At 36.4% G+C, this 17,057-nt stretch overlaps 1 protein-coding gene across 13 annotated transcripts in view; it reads left to right on the top strand.

The window, feature by feature from the left end:
* The window catches only part of LOC134840078 (galactosylgalactosylxylosylprotein 3-beta-glucuronosyltransferase P-like), a 97,232-nt gene extending 82,155 nt beyond the window's left edge, over positions 1-15,077 (top strand). For all 13 annotated transcript variants that reach the window (XM_063855749.1, XM_063855752.1, XM_063855754.1 and 10 more), the window contains 3 exons: positions 11,733-11,855; positions 12,737-12,803; positions 14,832-15,077. In XM_063855749.1, coding sequence (XP_063711819.1) covers positions 11,733-11,855; positions 12,737-12,803; positions 14,832-14,953 — 312 coding nt within the window. In that variant the 3' untranslated portion in view covers positions 14,954-15,077. The remainder of the gene's footprint in view (positions 1-11,732; positions 11,856-12,736; positions 12,804-14,831) is intronic.
* The last annotated feature ends 1,980 nt before the right edge of the window (positions 15,078-17,057 follow it).

Here is a 17,057-nt window from a genome sequence, read left to right as displayed (position 1 = left end):
CCTTTTTTAGCATTTTTTTAGAACATGCAAAGGAAAATTGGAGTGAACTAGCCCAAAACTTGCCAGTATTTAAGCTAGTACAGGTTTAACATCATATGAAATTGGATCTGGTCAAGAACCACAAACACCGTATTCTTCAAACCTAGGACATCCCGCCAGCTAGGACTTCTCGCAAACGCGAACTCTGATTTTGTCGAAATCTACCACTACATAGACACACTCTACAGACATCAAACAACCAAACATTCCAACCACTAGTAAAATAAAATCATTTTTTTAAAAGAAAATTCACTTCAAAAGTATCTACAAAACAGCATATCTGAAAAATTTAGCAACATGAACCAAAATTCATGAAATTCGCAATAAATACAAAATAGGAAAAGCTTTAGATATGGGACATGAACTCATCTTGGAAAACCACTCTCTCGAAGAGCGAATCTCAAAAAACTAAATGATTTAACTTCAAGTCCTTATACAGTATTAAAAAATATAACCAAATTGAAATATTAAATTGAATTGGATTCCGACAACAAAAGCATCCCACAAAAAGTTAAGCTCGAAGCAAACCTAGAAACAAACCAAGTACAAAATTTCTACGGCGTCCCACTGCCATTCATAAAACTTGAAGGCATATGCGAATCGACATCATTAGATCCATATGCTTATACCTGGGATATTCGAGAAAAAACGTATTCTTAAATTTGGTTTCTCAGAGGGCGAAAATGGTCATGTACGCTTATAAGTTGGAACACTCTCAATATCACATACTGAACGAGGTATCGGAACCCAATGGCTTAGACCTGAAGCTTTGCATTTACAATGAGCTGCAAGATGTATGCAGTAGGCCGGGAGCATAAATTAAAACAGACATAAACACTGGTAAATCCAGAAACATCCGACATGATGATAAAATTTATAATCATTGCAAATAAAGGAGAACAATCAAATAAGAGCGAAACCACTGATTAACCTTCTAGGAAGAAGGAATATTACAAGCATCGATGTTGAAAAAAAACAAGCACTGATATCACTTGGAGCTTTGTAGGAACCGATGAAATGAATTATGAACGTCACCTCGATGCAAAATAAGATTACATCATGTATCTTTATGTCAAACTTTTAAGGCATTCTGAAATGACGTTCGAACAGAAGCAATGGGAGCTAGATTGAAGAAAAATTTTAATAAGAATGATGCTTGCTCTACAAAACACTAGGTTAGCAGTAAATATGCAGCTGGTAATCGATCTATGTTTCTGGACTTCGACGGATCAGCTCGTTGGCTATACCACTGCCCGAAAAACTTCACCTCTTGAATTTCTCGAAAAAAGTTTTGATCGAGTTCCGACCTTTTATAATGGGCAAACAGTTCTTGTTGACCCAATTACCCGCCAAAATTTACCTTTTGCCAACGAAGTTCATTGCTTTGGTGGTTATAAAAAAAAAACCTTTTTTTTGTTAGATGATTAGTTATTTTGGTACCAATCAATGCCGGCTCTTAATCCTTTCAAGACTTCTCTAGTTATCGATCCGCAAGTTTTGTCGCACATTACGGAATTTCCTGTATTCATTTCACGACGAGCAGAATTGTCTCCCCAAAACAATTAGAACCTTTTTGGGATAACGTCTTTGTTAACAACGCGCAACATCTTTTCTTTAAGAATTGAAAAAATCCGTTCTCTCAAACGGTCATACGGATTATGCAAATTCCAATGTTTTAACAGCCGCGATAGAGTCAAACCAGAAAATCTACTCAGACTGTTCACTCTCACCAGGATTCTTTATAAATGACTTGTTTCAACTAAAAGATGGAATCTATTTTGCTTGTTTTGTTTTCTTCAAGTTTCGGCTCGAAGTAATCGTAAAAATTATTTTACGATTATACTTTTTTTTACTTATCATTAGAAGTTAATAAGCTAACAAATCGAACTTTGAGCTTGTGGAAAACAGTGTTAGATGCAAGTTTTAACTCATTCGTTCTGTCAGTTTTTACCTCAATTTTTACAAACGAAAAACACCAAGAACCTCCACAGAATAGGACACGAAAAAAAATAAATCATAACCATCATGGAACCGATAATAAATACCAAGGAAGTGGTATAATAATTAATATGAGATAACGATATGTTCCCACAGCACCTTCATTGCAACAAATCCTTAGAAATGGATGTGCCATGTATCCAGATCTCTCTGACCAGACTGACGCAATTACAGTACAGGATTAACCGAAAAAAATCAACAGGCAGAGCTCTCAAATTATCGCACCAATAATACCATAGTTCCATTTGAAGTTTTTTGTTTCAGAAAGCAATTTAAAATCTGAAGCTGAAAGTTTTTAGACCGTTATATTAGATTGTTGATACATTCAATAGTTATTTACAATCATTTACATTCGAAAATATTAACTGCAAATTTTTCTGAAATTGGAACTAAAACTGATATAGCCTTGCGGGTTAAAATGTACCCTCAGCAAACTGTTCAAGAATTAGAAATCGAATAATGTGATACAAATTGTAATTTTAATTGCTCGTTCCTCCGAGGCAATTTGTCGAAAACCTTTAAAATCGACTGGGAGGGAATTGACTTTTGTGAAAAAAATATGGCATCAGATACTTATTATCTCATCAAACGCGCAATTAGAAGCATGATAAATACCTCATTTTCCGTGTAAGTTAGTTAAATGCTGATTTTTACACAAGACAGACACATTTTTTTTGTTAAAATTTGAAAACTAAAAGAAAATTTGTTTACTCCATTGGCAGCAGCTGAGTTACCAAACCTAACATCGAAATGCAAAATACGATTTTTTGTCAATCATTACATAACCAATACATTCTTGAACTCTTGATATCTTCTTCAAATGAGAAGTTCCGACCTATTTACTCTGTTTTAAAAAACAAGAATTCCGAAATCATCCGAAATCATCAATTGAAAATACACGATTATGTAATGACATTTTTTTGACATAAAAAATACGCTAATTTTTTTCAAATTGAGAGAACTTTTGGCACCTTATCAACAGGTGAAAAAATTCCAAACGACGGGATTGTTAAATTCTATCACTCATCGCAATATTGGAGTTTCTTCCTAGTTCTGTCAAATAACGCATTATCTGAATCCAATTACATTGAAGATTTTGCAAAGATAGTTTCCCTAACCTTTATCTCTTCAATTGCATTCCAAGTTTGCGTAACCAACTAATTGAAGTTAAAAAACCTATGAAACTTCATATTTTCACTTTTTTGCAAGATAAATTTACATTTATCCACTATAATCAAAATCGTATGAAACCAGTCCAACTTCCCAGCGTTTCCTAGCGTTTGACAAAAATCCTGAGTTTTTTTTTTTCATCCTATTTTTGCCAATTGAATGAAAAATTGATGTTCCCAATAAAATAATATCTGGTTACCATAGTATTTTCAAAAACTTTTCAACTACAAGCCAACCTACAAATCTATATTAAGTTTTCTAATAGATGATAACAATTTTTCCCAATAACTAAGCGTTTACCCTACTGATAGATTTCGACCGTTTTCCGATTCCTAATAAGCAAATTTTCAATACTTAATTAAATGACACTTTTCTACGATGAAACAAGGGTTCAACTAATTTTGAATTTGGAGTGATTGTTCAATTTGAAACATTTCACAGTGGCAAGTCCTATAATACCATTTTAAAATCAAGTGTTTTTACGATGAATAGTAGCATTCAGTTTTATGTTCTGCAAGCAATTTGTCTTATCAAAATATGTGTAATCTGAATCAAATTGAAAATTGATATGGCATCTGAATGTTTGGAGACATGCAAGCCAATGAAAAAAAAACTTCCTCATTTAGTTTGTACATCTTGTAATACAAAGCTGAATGTTAGAGTAATTTCTCCAATTGTGAAAACCCCATGACCTGTTTCTAGGCGATCAATTCACATGATAAATTTGATATCTGTAATATTTGCAACACACTAATGCTTACCAATAAAAAAGAAAATGTGAACATATGATTGTTTGACATCCTTACATTAGTATACGCCATACGAGAATAAATAATTGGAAAAATATAAGCCCAATTTGTCATTGAATTGTTCAATTTAGTAAATTATGGGCGTAAGTTTTGTACTTAGACACATCCTGTTTTACATGAATGAGCGACTTGCTGAAATAGCAGCAAAACGAAAAAAAAACCTTTATTTCGCATTAAAACGTTTTGAATTTTTCGACAGCGTCCTCGATGTAGAAGAAATACCAGTTCAATTAAAACAATAGTGTTTTATCTTAGTGTAGCAGTTCCGATACCACAACTCAATCTTTTTAGACAAAGAGTGGTGAATTCAATCCTTCAAATGAGCATTGGTCAAAAATTTAAAACAGTTATAAAATAATATGTTTTTTTAAAAGCAAATTGAAAAAATTTAAAATGTTAGTGGGACAAGGTTCCAACACCTTGTTGGAACCTTGGAACCTTGTTGAAACACTGCTTTGGAGAAGATTCGTCTCCAAAGCCACAAGGTAGTCTTTATAAGTTTTATCTTTTTACTGTTGCCCCTAATTATCTTTGCAATTCTTTTTTACTCCTTTTTCTGTTTGTTTTTGGTGGGAGCTTTTTCTAGAGGCCGCGTCAGTCGGTCCCTGTCCTAATGATTGTCGTTTTGGGAAACGCTGTGATCCGGCTGATTGGGACGAGCAAAAATGTCTCTTATTATGCAAGTTTTTGAAGTATTGTGTGATTATACAAAAAAAAATACAAAAAATTAGTTTTCATTTTTAAACAAAGAAATATGAAAAGGAAGAGAAACTATCAGCCGTATGTTTGGGCGTAAGAAATTAGTGCAGTTGTAAAGTGAAGTGATTTCTGGTTATTTCTTTCCAGAAACTGTTTGTTTCTAAACTAGAAAAAAAAACAGATCACTTCTGCTCCGAAAATACGAGAAAACTAGGCTAGATAATCTACATAGAATTTTTATCTAGAAAAACAGCTTCCGTTGGGTACGGGTGGCACCAAAGGTGCCTTTGAAAATGGATATTTCAAATAAAAACAAAGGGGTACCCTTTGTGTCGGCGGGGTGTTGACACCCTGAGAGGGGTAGGGGTCCGCAACACCCCATCCCAAACCCCACAATCCGCAATGCCCTGCAACAATTAGTCTTTTCTCAGTTTCACAATTTCTCCAACCTGATTAGCATGCGGCAAAGATTTTTGCTCCTATGAAATTGTTGACGTGGTGTAAACCGATATAAAATGGGCGGCTAAACCAAAACTGATAGTCTTATAAAAAAAAGGTGAACCATAGACTCTCAGTGACATCTTACCCAAGACTGACAGCTGCATAGGCAGTTGACACGAACTATTATGCTAACTCGAATTTCAATTTATTACTACATGGACATATTACAGACCAATAACCTAACAATGCAGCGTTTGAAATCAAAACCGGCAAACTAAATCAAAGAACTAGTAAAGCAAGTGCACAATATAATCGGCTCAGAGGAAGTACCATAAAGCCAAAACACAGTAGTGATGAAAATAAAATGTTCACCCAAAGACTACTGTACCGGCTATCTCCGAGTTAAGGTAGCCGGTGGGCTCATTTAGTCTGCATCGTTGAGTCGAGACAATAACCTATTCTAAACTTTTTTATAGAATACCAACTGTCGAAAACCCGCTGCGGCTGTTGAACCGTGCTGAAATTTGATGACACTTTTCAGTTTCGGCTCTGTTTTATATTGGCGGTGATTAAACCCACCCCCCCCCCCCTAAAGGTAGTACAGCAGTGCCGAAGTACAAACTTGCCGAAAAATGCCTTTTCTACTATTTAATAACAAACACGTGAGGCAAGACTCACAAAAAAGCGGCGCAAAAGATCACAGAAAGAAAGAAAATCTAGCCATTTCTTTTAAGCAATCGTACAACTTTATGCGAAAATTTTATCAGCTTTTTTGTCATGGAGTGGTTGCAGGGGCGGACATGAGATTTTCACAAGTGAGCGCATTTCCAAGAAAGAATCAAAAATTTGTCGACTTTTTTATACTGACTAAATTGACTTTCCGAGCTATCCGAAAGCGTTAAAAATACTCTTGCTTTAGCCCAATTCTCTTCGCTGCAGGCAAACTTTCGAAAAAACATGTCCAGCAATCAGAGGGTCTCTAACTCCCGACCTTCTGATTGCTGGACATTGGCTCTGTCCACTAGGCTACATTCCTTAATACAGTTCAATAGTTTTAGGAGAATAACAATGTAATAATAAATGTATACTCGAAGCATGTTTATCTCGTTGCAGTCGAGAAGTGAACTGATTTCTGGTTATTTCTTTCCAGAAACTAATTGTTTCTAGACTAGAAAGAAATATATCACTTCTGCATGGAAAATACGAGAAAACTAGGCAAGATAATCTACCTAGAATTTCTATCTCGAAAAACAGCTTCCGTTGGGTACGGGTGGCGCCAAAGATGCCTTTGAAATTGGATGTCGTAAATTAGTAGAAAGGATAACCCTTTGTGTCGGCAGGAAGTCGACACCCTGAGAGGGGGAGGCGTCCGCTACACCCCATCCCAATCCCCTCAATCCGCAATGCCCTGCAACAATTAGTCTTTTCTCAGTCTCACAATTTCACTAAACTTGATAGTCTTGTGAAACGTGAACCATAGACTCTCAGTGACATCTTACCCAAGTCTGACAGCCAAATAGGCAGTTGACATGGACTATTATACTAACTCGAATTTCAATCTGTTCCTACATTGACATATTGCAGGGGCCAATAACTGAACAATGCCGCGTTTGAAATCAAAACCGGCAAAATTAATCAAAGAACTAGTATTGCAAGTGCACATGCTGTTCTGCTATTCGGCTCAGAGTAAGTACAATAAAGCCAAACCACAGTAGTGATGAAATAACATGTTCAACCAAGGACTACTGAACGGGCTATCTCCGAGCTAAGGTAGGCGGTGGGCTCACTTAGCATGCATCGCTGATTCGAGGGCAATAACCGAATCTAAATTTTGTATGGAATACAAACTATCGAAAACCCGCTGCGGCTGTTGAACAGTGCTGAAATTTGATATTGGTCAATTTTCGGCACTTCTGAACACTCTTCAGTTTCGGCTTTGTTTTATATTGGCAGTGTTCACACCCCCCCCCCCTCCTAAAGGTAGTACAACACTGCCGAAGTACAAACTTGCCGATAAATGCCTTTTGTACTATCTAATAACAAACACGTGAGGCAAGACTCACAGAAAAAGCGCGAAAGATCACAGAGCGAAAGAAAATCTAGCCATTTCTTTTAAACAATCGTACCACTTTATGCGAAAATTTTATCAGCTTTTTTGTCATGGAGCGGTTGCAGGGGTGGACAAGAGATTTTCACAAGTGGGCGCATTTCCAAAAAAAAATTTCAAAAGTTTGTCGACTTTTTTTTTATATGACTAAATTGATTTTCCGAGCTATCGGAAAGCGTTAAAAATACTCTTGTTTTGGCCCAATTTTCTTCGCCGCAGGCAAACTTTTGAAAAAACAAGCCAAAAAGGGTCTTTAGGCACTTTTTTTGGAAAACGTTGACAAAAAAGTAGCGTGTTTTTGGCACGCACTTCCCCTCAAAATTGGTAAATAGTGCCCGTACCGAGAAAATTCTGTATTTCTGACCTGAAATAGTTTGTTTGTACCTAATCTAATTTCTGGTCAGACAATTTTTTTGAAATGTTTAAATAAAGCATGGATTTTCTTTGGATACTTTACTTCTAATCCTAATTCTGATCAGAAATTAGCTAAACCTAGGCTGTTTCTAGCTAGAAAAAAGTCTCATGGTGGGTCTCGAACCGCCGACTTTCTGATTGCTGGACAATGGCTCTATCCACTAGGCTACAGCCCTTAATACAGTTCCATAGTTTTAGGAGAATAACAATGTTATAACAAGTGTAAGATTGCATTGTGTTCGCTACTGATATTGTGTATACTCGAAGCATGTTTATCTTGTTGCAGTTGAGAAGTGAACTGATTTCTGGTAATTTTTTTCCAGAAACTGTTTCTTTCTAAATTAGAAAAAAAAATAGATCACTTCTGCACGGAAAATACGAGAAAACTAGGCAAGATAATCTACCTAGAATTTCTATCTAGAAAAACAGCTTCCGTTGGGTACGGGTGGCGCCAAAGATGCCTTTGAAAGTGGATATCTTGAATTAGTACAAAGGGGGACCGGCAGGGTGTTGGGAGGCAAATTCAAAATTTTCGTGTTGTTTGCGAGGATGTTTCCACGGAAAGAACACCTCTGAAACTAGTTATGATATGCCGGCTATTTTAGGCCTTCACGGCATCAAATAGCACTTTCCCTCAAAATTAGTAAATATTTCGGCACCAAAGGTGCCTTTGAAAAAGGGTATTTTAAATTAGTAGAAAGGGGGATCCTTTGTGTCGGCAGGCTGCTGACACCATGAGAGGGAAGAAGTCCGCTACACCCCATCCCAATCCCCACAATCCGCAATGCCCTGCAGCAATTAGTATTTCCTCAGTTTCTCATTTTCACCAACCTGATTAGCAAGCGTCAAAGATTTTTGCTCGTATGTAATTGTTGACGTGGTGTAAACCGATAAAATATGGGCGGCTAAACCAAAACTGATAGTCTTGTAAAACGTGAACTGTAGACTCTCATAGTGACATCTTACCCAAGTCTGACAGCCGCATAGGCAGTTGACATGAACTATTATACTAACTCGAGTTTCAATCTATTACTACATTGACATATTGCAAGCCAATAAGCAAACAATGCCGCGTTTGAAATCAAAACCGGCAAAGTTAATCAAAGAACTGGTATTGCAAGTGCACATGCTAATCGGCTCAGAAATGTACAATAAAACCAAAACACAGTTGTGATGAAAATACCATGTTCACACAAAGACTACTGAACCGGCTATCTCCGAGTTAAGGTAGCCGGTGGGCTCAGTTAGCATGCATCGTTGATTCGAGGCAATAACCGACTCTAAATTTTGTATTTAATACCAACTGTCAAAAACCCGCTGCGGATGTTGAATAGTGCTGAAGTTTGATATTCGTCAATTTTCGGCTTTTCTGAACAATTTTCAGTTTTGGCTCTGTTTTATATTGACAGTGTTCACCCCCACACCACACCCTCCCCCCCTAAAGATAGTACAACAGCGCCGAAGTACAAATTTGCCAAAAAATCAAATGTTTTTTTTTTCACTAGCGCCAAAACTATCAATTTTAAGCAATGTTGAGAACTTTTTCAGTATCGACTAGATTGTTTTTCGGCACCCTTGAATGTCCACTTTTTGATCCGTGTTTCGTTGGGTAGCTAAAGCAGTGAGCCACAAAGAAATCAAACTACGTTTGTTGCACATTAGTTACTTCCCACTCACCGCCTTCTCGAAATTTAAATAAAATACAATTTCCTAATACAATTGCCCATTTTATACCTCTTTCCACTCCTCAGTGCCAAATTTTCATCTTCTTATTAATGTTTTAATGCTTTTATACCGTGAACATACGATGTAAATGTCATCATATGGGTTTTTTTGTCATGGGAAATTTCATTATAATAACATGTCTACGTTAAATCAGTGTTCGAAAGGCAAATCCAAATATGGAGGAAAGTGGATAGGAGCGCTCCAATGGAAGTGTTCAAGATTGCCGAAAAACAAGACCGCCAAAAATTTAAAACAAATTGCGATGCATGTTTTGTGGAGTTATTTGGGCTTAGTAAAGAGTGCCAAAGTAGAAACAATTAATATGAGCCCTTAAATTCAAACTTTTCGTGTTGTTTGCGAGGATGTTTCCACGGAAAGAACACCTCTGAAACTAGTTATGATATGCCGGCTATTTTAGGCCTTCACGGCAACAAATAGCACTTTCCCTCAAAATTAGTAAATATTTCGGCACCAAAGGTGCCTTTGAAAAAGGATATTTTAAATTAGTACAAAGGGGGATCCTTTGTGTCGGCAGGCTGCTGACACCATGAGAGGGAAGAAGTCCGCTACACCCCATCCCAATCCCCACAATCCGCAATGCCCTGCAGCAATTAGTATTTCCTCAGTTTCTCATTTTCACCATAACCTGATTAGCAAGCGTCAAAGATTTTTGCTCGTATGTAATTGTTGACGTGGTGTAAACCGATAAAATATGGGCGGCTAAACCAAAACTGATAGTCTTGTAAAACGTGAACCGTAGACTCTCATAGTGACATCTTACCCAAGTCTGACAGCCGCATAGGCAGTTGACATGAACTATTATACTAACTCGAGTTTCAATCTATTACTACATTGACATATTGCAGGCCAATAACCTAACAATGCCGCGTTTGAAATCAAAACCGGCAAAAATAATCAAAGAACTAGTATTGCAAGTGCACATGCTAATCGGCTCAGAGGAAGTACAATAAAGCCAAAACACAGTAGTGATGAAGATAACATGTTCACCCAAAGACTACTGAACCGGCTATCTCCGATTTAAGGTAGCCGGTGGGCTCACTTAGCCCGCATCGTCGGTTCGAGGCAATAACCGACTCTAAATGTTGTAAAGAATACCAACTGTCGAAAAACCGCTGCGGCTGTTGAACAGTGCTGAAATTTTATATTCGTCAATTTTCGGCACTTCTGAACACTTTTCAGTTTCGGCTCTGTTTTATACTGGCACTGTTCACCACCCCCTCCCCCCTCCCAAAGGTAGTACAACAGTGCCGAAGGACAAACTTTCCGAAAAATCAAATGTTTTTTTCACTAGCGCCAAAACTATCAATTTTAAGCACTGTTGAGAACTTTTTCAGTATCGACTAGATTGTTTTTCGGCACCCTTGAATGTCCACTTTTTGATCCGTGTTTCGTTGGGTAGCTAAAGCAGTGAGCCACAAAGAAGTCAAACTACGTTTGTTGCACATTAGTTACTTCCCACTCACCGCCTTCTCGAAATTTAAATAAAACACAATTACCTAATACAATTGCCCATTTTCTACCTCTTTCCACTCCTCGGTGCAAAATTTTCATCTTCTTATTAATGTTTTAATGATTTTATACCGTGAATAAACGATGTAAATGTCATCATATGGCTTTTTTTGTCATGGGAAATTTCATTATAATAATATGTCTACGTTAAATCAGTGTTCGAAAGGCAAATTCAAATATGGAGGAAAGTGGATAAGAGCGCTCCAATGGAGTTATTCAAAATTGCCCAAAAACAAGACTGCCAAAAATTTAAAACAAATTACAATGCATGTTTTGTGGAGTTATTTGGACTTAGTAAAGAGTGCCGAAGTAGAAACAATTTATTTGAGTTGAGCCCTTAAATTCAAACTTGTTTGTTTTCGAGGATGTTTCCACAGAAAGAACACCTCTGAAACTAGTTATGATATACCGGCTATATTAGGCCTTCACGGCAACAAATTTACCTATTTTTGATCTAAAATTGAAACCTATATCTTACATAAATGCTGAGAAAACGATAAAAACGTGCCGAGCAAAAAAAATCCATTTGCTTTATTCCTGTAGCTGTACAAAAGGCCGAAGGCAAAAAAAATGTTTCAGAGTGCCGGAAAAAAACGTTTATCATATTTTTAATTTAGGCTTTCTAATTTAAATTTCTAATGGGTTTCAGCAATTTAGATTTTGTTGAGTTTAGAAAAAAATGGCATAAAGTTTTGTTATAATTGCGTTTTTTTTCAAAAATAACTGCTTTCCTTTCCAAAGTTGGTATTTTTTGGCGCCTTTTCAAAAGTTTCTTTTCAAATTGCTTCCTTTTAATTTAGATAATCGGTTTCCAGTCTTCGTGGTGGGCCCACCGTAAATTCCCAATAGACATGGCAGGATTCGCGATCAATGTGGGCTTCATGCACGACAAAAACTACCCCAAGTTTGGAGCTATCGCCGCGGTAAGCTTATGACACAAAAAAGTGAATCTAATTAGTTTCCTTTTTTTCCTAAGGGGTGGTCGCTATCTTGGTATCAAAAATTTGCACCCTTAGCAGTTTGAGTTCAAAGACAAATCGTGCAAAAAGACAGTTGCAAGTAATTCCTTCAATTGACAACGCGCATACTCACGATATCTCTAAATAAAACAAGCTTTTTAAATGAGTTTTGATACTCGTGTTTATCCGGCTAACACACAAGTCAAGCACATAATTTTTTGTCTCTTGACCCCGAAAACCAGCTCAGTGGGGTTTTTTCTTAAGAGTAAAGAACGTAGTTAAGACTCTCATATAGATCTTTGTGATTTTTTTTTTTTTTTTTTTCAGAAAAAAGTGTTCAAAATTCTAAAAACTACAAATGTGCATTCATACATTTTAATGCATTTATGAATGCAATTAGGTTAATATGCAGTTTTTGAGTTCAATTGAAATTAATCTGCTGAAAATTACGTAAAGAGCACTCTCAAAATACAAACATAGAAATGGCAAGAAAAATGTCAACGAATTTTAGTTTCGAATGTGAAAGTTAAGACAAAGATTTCTTAGCGGAAAAAACTAGACCTATTGATTCAGTTTTCTCAAAAAGCAGCAATCATAAACTGTTCTCGAAATGCAAATAGCTTTAAAACCATATGTTTTTTTTTTGCGAAATTCGTAAGTGAGTTTTCTGCACTCAGTTTTTTTTCCTTGCGTTCATTACTCTTTTCCAGCTGTCAGTTGGGTATGTGTCGATTTCATCGAAAAATTGAGTAAGAAAAATTTTACTAAATTCAAATCCGCTTAGTTAAACCAGAAAATAATTTTTTTTTCATGTCAGAAATCATAAGCTCTCAGTTTTGTTTCAGGGCTTCCAAGAATCCAACTATTTAGAGAAGTTCCAGCTCCATCCTAGCAAGGCAGAGTACATTCATGGTATGCAGCTACAAAGTTAATTTAATTTAAAAAACTTCAGACATTGTTAAAAAATTTGATAAACCTTAAAAAACTTTATCACAACAAAAGATGCTTAGAATTTTACCAGAAGTTTTACTCTGAAACGTGCATTTAGTAAACTAGCCATAAGGAATGTATTTTTTGTTCCGACTTTCGTAATGAAAGTAACAGAATATTTGTCAGTCAACTTTCGACTTTTTAACTAGCAGTTTTTGACGTATTTTTTAAAGATCAATCGAAAAGTATTGTTGTCCTGAGCTTGAACTTGAAAAGATATTTCACCTGTGATCATTTTTCGCAAAGTTAGGGAAAGACGGCCATTTTGGCCATGTTGGGACAATTAACGCGCGATATTCGTCGCGCTATAAACTTGTAAGCGGAGATTTAATCCGTCTTAGAAATCGTTCCAAGTTGGTTGAAGGAAGCGTATTTGCCATAGGAGCAAAATCTATCACTTTGTACTTTATATGGCGTGCGGGGGGATGATCTTTACAAATGATCTCAAATTTTAAAAAAAAAAATTTTGTTTTTTGTCTTACCTTACATTACGAGGGCAAACAGTGCATTTTGTGCATTGTAAGCGGATTCCGCAACAAGGACGATCCCTTTGCTCTTCTTTTGTCCTTTCCTTCTCTTTGATCGTTCCGACAAAATTTTAACATGTTTAAAGACTTGTCTCTGGAATCCAGGAACATACAGAGACAAAATTGTGCTCCTATTCAGTGCACAGTTTGGCCTCGTAATGTAATTTTTTTTCTTCTTTTTACTGCTCCACAGACCTCAAAAGGCAGTTGCAACAATCAGGGCTTCACCTTGATACGAGCAGTTATGTCTTATTAATTTTGCAATTTCTTTCCAAAAGAAACTTCAAAATAAATCCCCCGTTGAAAGAAACAGCACTATCAAACAGCAAAAAGAAACTCGTAAATAAAATTTGATTTGTGTTCAACCTCTAATTTTGTAGGAGGATTTCAGTTTTCAGATGTTCCTGTGGAATAAGAATTTTACGCTGTAAGAAGTGTCAATCAAAAACTTGTTCTCGAAATTGAAAGACTATTTAATTTCATTTCTGAAAATTAAAAGCTGAATGATTTTGTAAGAGTTGATGAGCGTAGTTCAGATTCTTGTACAGGTCGTAATGATTTTTTTTTCAGTGAAAGTACTAAAGTTTGTTCGAGCTCAAACATACTTTTTCACGGTTTGACTTTTGATTTCTTTTTAAATTCAATTCATTTTTTCAAAAAAAGAACGCAAAATCCACTGCTATCGAACAGCAAAATGTTCAAAATTCACAAAAAAATCGTGCTTGACTTCTAGTTGCGAACGTTGAGTATAATTTTCAATTTCTTAGCGAAATAAGAAATTAGCCTATTGATCAACTTTTCTCGAATTGGGTTAATTTTATCGAAAAAACCTATCATAAATTGTTCTACAACTCTAAAGAGCTTTAGGACCATCTTGATTACGAGGCTAAACTGTGCACTGGATAGGAGCACAATTTTGTGTCTGTATGTTCCTGGATTCCAGAGACAAGTCTTTAAACAGGAGAAAGTTTTGTCGGAACAATCAAAGGAAGTTAAAGAACAAAAGAAGAACAAAGGGAGCGTCCTTTTTGCGGAATCCGCTTACAATGCACAAAATGCACAGTTTGGCCTCGTAATGATTTTTTTTTCGAAAATCGAACGTTAGTTTTTTTTCTGTTCATAAGTCAGTTTTTTTCTGTTTTACTTGTGTTCTTTGGCTGTTACTTGTGTTCTTGTGTTCTCCAATTGTCTCTTATCTTTTTTCTCGGTGGCAGACGCAAATTTACGATTTTCTCGAGGCCGGATTTTCAAGATTTTTCGAAATTTGGTTGACAGTTTTTTTTAGGTTGACCAAACTGATTTTCCAAGTGCTTCCGAAACGCCATAAAGACCCTATTTTCACGAAATTTTCAGCAGCGCTTGCAAAAACTCAAGAAAAAACCCCACCTCACTATATCCTTTACTGAAGTTTTTGAAATTTCAGGTGAGTTCGGGCTTCACGTCTGGCACACAAAAACAGTAGTTACAAAGGACATTCACCAAGTACCCGTTCACTCTGTCTATTTGAACGGAACAGTAGTCAACAACAGAGCTCACAAAACATAGCTTTCTATACATTTATAATAATAATCTATAGTTCTACTTCTCCATAGAGGTGTATTGATAAAGTGATTCATTAACAGCTTTTTGTTGTTTGCATCTATATTACTGGCTATGAAATTTAGTTTAAAAAAGAATTATAAAATTATTGTTATGCGTCCAATTGTACACAGGAAAGGAATTATGGCCAGGGATTTTTTCTTTCAACGTCATTTAAGCAAGCTCCAACTGATTGATTGATCATTTTGGAGCCAGGATTTCAGCTGTGACTGGGATTTCAATAAAGAATTCAAGAAAAATTGTATCGACGCCAAGTATTTTTCTCGTTTCTTTAGACAGGGTTAGGCACACTCAAAGCTTAGTTCGTGCGCAGTCGAAACATAAGTCAAACACAGTCTAAACATATCCAAATTCTGTTGAGAAAACCAAAAGATACGTCGAGAGCAGTCAAAGCATATGTCTAGTACAACATAGGTCGAGGCAGATGTAATTCCGAATTTTGGTTCATTTTTTTCCAACAATCTCGAGATATTTGAAACATAACCAATTTTTCGAGAAAATGGAACCTATTGAGTTATGCCCGATGTGGTTAACTCATAGAGTAATTTCGGATAGGGTACACCGTCTGCTCGTCACGCTATCTTATTTTCGGCCGGATAGATTCGTGCAACTTCTTAGTCTAATACCGATCCTAATCTTACTCTTATACTTTCTAGTGTCAGGGTGTTTAACTAGTCTCTGCTAGGCTCAATAGATCTAGGGTATACTGGTTCGTTGCGGCTGCTGAAGCTCTCTTGGAGAGACAACTAATTTCTAAGTTAAATTCAAATCTCTCTGGTGCTGAAATTACAAGTAATTTCAGCACTTACAAATAAGTGGGTTGTTAGTTAGATGGATCATGATTGGTTAATATTAAATACTTAACAGTGGTAAAATATCTAATTTATCCAATCATAAAATATAGTTTAGGTCAGGTTCCACCCATCCGGGTTTTACAGAGTTTTTTAGAATTATCTTTCTGCAATTTAAAGGATGGACGATGAACGTTGGTATTTGGCGAACATCATACTCTTGTCCGGTTCTTCTTGTTAAAGAAGTTCCAGGACGCTGGAGTTAGGGGCATCAATCGTTGTGTCTTTTTGTGACAACGACTGTGTTTCCCAACGAAATCAATCTGATTTCAAAATGGTTTGCGATGACGGGTTTTTCTGTATTATGCAGAGAACTTGTTTTTTGTTCAACCTCGTCTGGGAATGGCGTGGAGATTGTGCGTGGAGGGGGATGCCTTGGAACTCAGATCTGTACGTATACTTGAACATCGAGGTGGTCATTGGTCTAGTTCAATGAAGTCCTTTTCTGCGAAGTCAAGTCGTACTCTAAATCCTTTGAGTTGTGATTGTGGACGGCATATCGGTTGTGGTTAGCCATTCTTGTTCGAGTGTAGTGGGGTCATTTTGTCTTTGGATGTTCGTCTTTGTTGTTGTGTGGTGATCTATATACTGCAAGGTATGATTTACATTTTATAAAATTTTTTTTAGTTCAGTTTTTTATTTATGAATTTAGTTAGTTGTTTTCACAAAAGCATTTTGTTTTAGTTCGGTTATTTTGAAGAGTTACTCACCCTTGAGTACCTCTTATTATAAATAGAAGTGTGGTCACAAAGCGTGGATGTAGCGCGGTGGGTTAGGCCGGCTATAGAGCATGCTCAGGACGTCCTCTCTGGTGGGTTAGGCCAGGAGTGGGAGTATGATTTCGTGCGGTTTCTTTGAGAAGTCCTGTTATGTGATAACGTTTTATGTTGGGTTTGTGTTGGTCTTTCTTATGTTCCTTTGGTGTCCTTTTTTCAAAAATCAAATTGTTTTTGTTATGGGTTTGTCTTTCGACTTTTTTGTGTTTTATTATTTCTTTCTTAGACTTTATAATAGTCTTCAAAACAATAATTTATCCAGTTTTAAACTGGGTTAATCCGGTTTGGGTACCGTTGGTTTTCTTTTCTTAGTCATGCTGTTATTTTATGATTTGTGGTGTTTAGTAAGCTGCGTTGGTTAGTTTGGTTTAGTATATAATTCCTTTCCAACCGGGTTAAAGGAAAGTTTGAAACTTGTTATCG

The sequence above is a fragment of the Symsagittifera roscoffensis genome, chromosome 2, assembly GCF_963678635.1.
Source record: "Symsagittifera roscoffensis chromosome 2, txSymRosc1.1, whole genome shotgun sequence".
Lineage (NCBI taxonomy): Eukaryota > Metazoa > Xenacoelomorpha > Acoela > Convolutidae > Symsagittifera > Symsagittifera roscoffensis.
This window is presented reverse-complemented; position numbering and strand designations above follow the sequence as displayed.